At 38.1% G+C, this 5,153-nt stretch overlaps 1 protein-coding gene across 1 annotated transcript; it reads left to right on the top strand.

The window, feature by feature from the left end:
• The first annotated feature begins 23 nt into the window (after positions 1-23).
• On the top strand, positions 24-5,117 carry czib (CXXC motif containing zinc binding protein). Its single transcript, XM_079875203.1, has 8 exons — positions 24-99; positions 185-268; positions 800-856; positions 1,345-1,426; positions 1,587-1,618; positions 1,776-1,853; positions 4,391-4,456; positions 4,531-5,117. The coding sequence occupies exons 1-8, from the start codon at positions 94-96 to the stop codon at positions 4,606-4,608; spliced, it is 483 nt and encodes a 160-aa protein (XP_079731329.1). The 5' UTR covers positions 24-93; the 3' UTR covers positions 4,609-5,117.
• Positions 5,118-5,153: the final 36 nt, after the last annotated feature.

Below are 5,153 nucleotides of genomic sequence, written 5' to 3' on the forward strand. Positions count from 1 at the left end.
CACACATGTCCGCTAGGGGAGCAGCTGTCGCGGCATCCGTCGCAATCTTTATGCGCAGTTGAATGACGTAGAGCAACAGAGGCGTGGCTCAATATGGGGGTATGTGTGAAAGCAGTGCATACTTGCCTTTGATAGAAAACCAGTGAATTGTTGCTCCTCTAACTATTTCTTTTTGTCCATGTAGAAATTTGGGTTGCAGTTTAAAGCGACTTTGGAGAATGTAACAAACGTGAGGCCGGAGGGGGATGATTTCCGCTGGTATTTAAAGGTAAAGTGTTCATGTCGCTGCTAGTATGCAGCAGTGTGACAGGCTGCCAGTCAGTGTATTTAGTTGCTCACCGTTTTAATGGAAATTGAGAAATAACTAACTTTTCAGCATATATAATTACATTACATGTTTAGAATCATTCGTAAATGTGATGAATACTGATAATTCTTAATAGTGTTGAAGTTTTCAGTGGCCATGTGTGTATAATGACGAAATTTAAAGGGATAGCTCACCCAAAATTTTAAATTGTCATCATTTACTCACCCTTAAATTTGTTCCAAACCTGTGTGAATTTCATTCTTCTGCTGTACACAAAATAAGATATTTTTAAGAATGTCGGTAACCAAACAGTTGAATTGACTTCCATAGTAGTCTATGGAACATTTTTTACTATGGAAGTCAATGGGACCAATCAACTGTCTTCAAAATGTATTCTTTTGTGTTCAGCAGAAGAATGAAATGCATACAGGTTTGGAACATTTTCATTTTTGAGTGAACTATCCCTTTAATTACTGACTCCTGTCTTTGCAGCTGAAGTGTGGGAATTGTGGCGAGGTGTCGGATAAATGGCAGTACATCACCTTACTGGTAAGTTGCAAAGTGTGGGAAATATAATGGGGGGAATCACAATGTTAACTGCATATTCCTTTTCAATATTTTATGGAATACTGCATTGAATCATGAGAATTATTCATTGACATTTATTGATTTATTTTCTAGTTTCTTTCTGTTTAAAAAATGCATAAAACATAATAGAAAAGTGATGATACTGTGATAAATGATAATATGCAGGGACAATATGGAATAGTTAACTTAAAATTAAACTTTTGTCATCATTTACCCATCCTCATGTGGTTCCAAACCCGTAGGATTAAAAAAAGACAAAATAAGATAATAAGAAAAAAGATTCTTAAAAAAAAGATAAGATGTTATTCATTCCAAATCTCACTGATACAAGCGCAATTTTGCATTTGTGTGACTTTGTATGAAAAATTGCTGTAGAATGTTTAATAAATGGCTTAAGTACATAAATGTCAAGGTCTGTATTGTGATCGCTGGCCCTTTCCTCCCCTCAGGACAGCATGCCACTGAAAGGAGGACGAGGGAGTGCTAGCATGGTGCAGAAGTGCAAACTCTGTTCTCGGGAAAACTCAATAGGTAACCAACCTTCTAGCTAGTAAATGTGCTGAAAATATGCTTCCGTATGGGCCAAATCTCCAGATAAGTTGCACCACAATATCTTCTTTATTGTTGTTTCTACATTTTTGGTTGTGTCATGGCTCTTATTGGACGTAACTGGATGTCTTACTGTTTCCAGATATCCTGAGGGACACAATTACACCTTACAATGTAAGTAAGGCAGATTACATTTATTTTGAGGATTGTTTGTCACTTCAAAAGCCACATTGTACCAAGTGAAGGATGCAATTGCATATGAATATTTACAGTTGTTGCATATGTTCATGTATTTCTTTGCTCAGTCATGCTGGTATGTTCTCTCCTGTAGGTAGAGGACAGTGAAAGGTTTAAGACAATGGTGCAGTTTGAGTGTCGAGGCCTGGAACCAGTCGATTTTCAACCTCAAGTGAGATATTCCAAGTATTTAAGTAGTGTGTATACACTGCCCGAACAAAAAAGGTTGCTGTTTGGATTTCAATTGACAAATGCTTAAAAGACAATGTTGGATCATTTTTGCATGTAATATATTTGGCAGCAGTTCTTCTAACCGTAATTGATGGAGTGTGTAGCTTTTAATTTCTTAAACAACCATGTAGGAAGACACATCCTGGCCATATTCCAGAATCACAATGTCAAGATTCGTCAGGTTCAAATTGTGAAAGAATGGTTGGGAGGGAGCATGAAGAATCATTTTCACACATGAATTGGCACACATGAATCCAGACCTTAAACTCTATGGGAAAGTCTTTGGGATGTGCTGGAGGAGACTTTACAGAGTGCTGGACTCTTGCATTGTCAATACAAGATCTTGACCAAACATTGATGCACCTCTTGATGGAAATAACATCACAACATTTATTTCCATCAAGAGGTGCATCTTTTTTTTTCCCTTTTGGCCAGGCAGTGTATATATATATATTGCCATTCAAAAGGCTGGGGTAATTTAAGAAAAAACAAAAAATTAACACTGAAAGATGCATTAAATTGATTAAAAGTGACAGAAAAAGACATTTGCAAAAGATATGTATAAATTTTTTTTTCAAAAACAAATCCTGTTCTTTAGATTTTATTCATCAAAGAATCTTAATAAAAATGAATTGCAGTTTTCAACATTAATGAGAATAATAATAATAAGAAGAAATGTTTCTTGAGCAGCAAATCAGCATATCAGAATGATTTTTGAAGGATCATGTGACACTGAAGACTGGAGTAATGATGCTGAAAATTCAGCTTTTCCATCACAGGAATAACTTGCATATTAAAATGTACAGTGAGGAAAATAAGTATTTGAACACCCTGCTATTTTGCAAGTTCTCCCACTTGGAAATCATGGAGGGGTCTGAAATTGTCATCGTAGGTGCATGTCCACTGTGAGAGACATAATCTAAAAAAAAAAAAATCCAGAAATCACAATATATGATTTTTTAACTATTTATTTGTGTGATACAGCTGCAAATAAGTATTTGAACACCTGTCTATCAGCTAGAATTCTGACCCTCAAAGACTTGTTAGTCTGCCTTTAAAATGTCCACCTCCACTCCATTTATTATCCTAAATTATATGCACCTGTTTGAGGTCATTAGCTGCATAAAGACACCTGTCCACCCCATACAATCAGTAAGAATCCAACTACTAACATGGCCAAGACCAAAGAGCTGTCCAAAGACACTAGAGACAAAATTGTACACCTCCACAAGGCTGGAAAGGGCTACGGGGAAATTGCCAAGCAGCTTGGTGAAAAAAGGTCCACTGTTGGAGCAATCATTAGAAAATGGAAGAAGCTAAACATGACTGTCAATCTCCCTCGGACTGGGGCTCCATGCAAGATCTCACCTCGTGGGGTCTCAATGATCCTAAGAAAGGTGAGAAATCAGCCCAGAACTACACGGGAGGAGCTGGTCAATGACCTGAAAAGAGCTGGGACCACCGATTCCAAGGTTACTGTTGGTAATACACTAAGACGTCATGGTTTGAAATCATGCATGGCACGGAAGGTTCCCCTGCTTAAACCAGCACGTGTCAAGGCCCGTCTTAAGTTTGCCAATGACCATTTGGATGATCCAGAGGAGTCATGGGAGAAAGTCATGTGGTCAGATGAGACCAAAATATAACTTTTTGGTCATAATTCCACTAAACGTGTTTGGAGGAAGAAGAATGATGAGTACCATCCCAAGAACACCATCCCTACTGTGAAGCATGGGAGTGGTAGCATCATGCTTTGGGGGTGTTTTTCTGCACATGGGACAGGGCGACTGCACTGTATTAAGGAGAGGATGACCGGGGCCATGTATTGCGAGATTTTGGGGAACAACCTCCTTCCCTCAGTTAGAGCATTGAAGATGGGTCGAGGCTGGGTCTTCCAACATGACAATGACCCGAAAGCACACAGCCAGGATAACCAAGGAGTGGCTCTGTAAGAAGCATATCAAGGTTCTGGTGTGGCCTAGCCAGTCTCCAGACCTAAACCCAATAGAGAATCTTTGGAGGGAGCTCAAACTCCGTGTTTGATTTTCTCAGGTGTTCAAATACTTATTTGCAGCTGTATCATACAAATAAATAGTTAAAAAATCATACATTGTGATTTCTGGTTTTTTTTTTTAGATTATGTCTCTCACAGTGGACATGCACGTACGATGACAATTTCAGACCCCTCCATGATTTCTAAGTGGGAGAACTTGCAAAATAGCAGGGTGTTCAAATACTTATTTCCCTCACTGTATATTAAATAGAAAAGTTGTAATAATATTTCACAATATTGCTGTTTTTAACTTTAATTTTGATCAAATAAATGCTGCCTTGCTGAGCATAAAAGACTTCAAAAAATCTTCCAGACCTTAAACCTTTGAACGATACCCTACTTAATTATATAATAGTCAAATGATCTTCAGAAGCTTTAGCCTAATCTGAATAAAATGCATAAACCTTCATCTTGTTGCTCTGCAGGCTGGTTTTGCTGCTAGCGGAGCAGAAACCTCCTCTCAGTTCCCTGAAATCAACCTGCAAGAGAAGGTAAGAATTCTCTCAGTCATTTCACACCTTTGTTCAGTTCATAGGCCACAACACTCTCTTTTACCATGTTTCAGGACTGGACAGACTACGACGAGAAAGCCAGCGAGTCTGTGGGGATCTACGAGGTCACACATCAATTCATCAAGTGCTGAAACAATAAAGAGGCCAGAGTGAAAAAGAACTGACTGGTTACTGAGTGAAGATTTAAATTGACTACAACACACTCTTGATTGATGTTGTGTAGTTGGTAAAATAACACTTTTTTATGCGCAAGATGGACAGTACCTATATTGTTGGTGTAACAACAATAATAAAGTATGGAATTATATGTTGTTGTTTGTCTGCATGCGTGTGGAAACTATATTTACATTTCCTTTTATAAATAGCAGGGCTTGCAAGCCAGCAAACTATAAAAAAAAAAACACATACATTTTGGTAAAATTATCCAAAAAAAGATGAACCCAGCTTTGACCAGGCTGGAAGACCAGTCAACAATATTAGGCTGAGTTTAAGGTGTTTGTTTGTTTTTTAGCAGGTTAATATTGCAATAAATGATAATCAAGTATCCTCAACAGGTCTTTTTTTAATACTTTTTTGTCGTAAATATCGAGTTGACTGATCACTGAGGATAGATCGCCATCTGTGTGACACTGGCTACACTGCACCCGGTGGTTGGTGTGTGTGTGTGTGTGTGTGT

Source organism: Squalius cephalus, assembly GCF_949319135.1.
Source record: "Squalius cephalus genome assembly, chromosome: 7".
Classification (NCBI taxonomy): Eukaryota; Metazoa; Chordata; class Actinopteri; order Cypriniformes; family Leuciscidae; genus Squalius; species Squalius cephalus.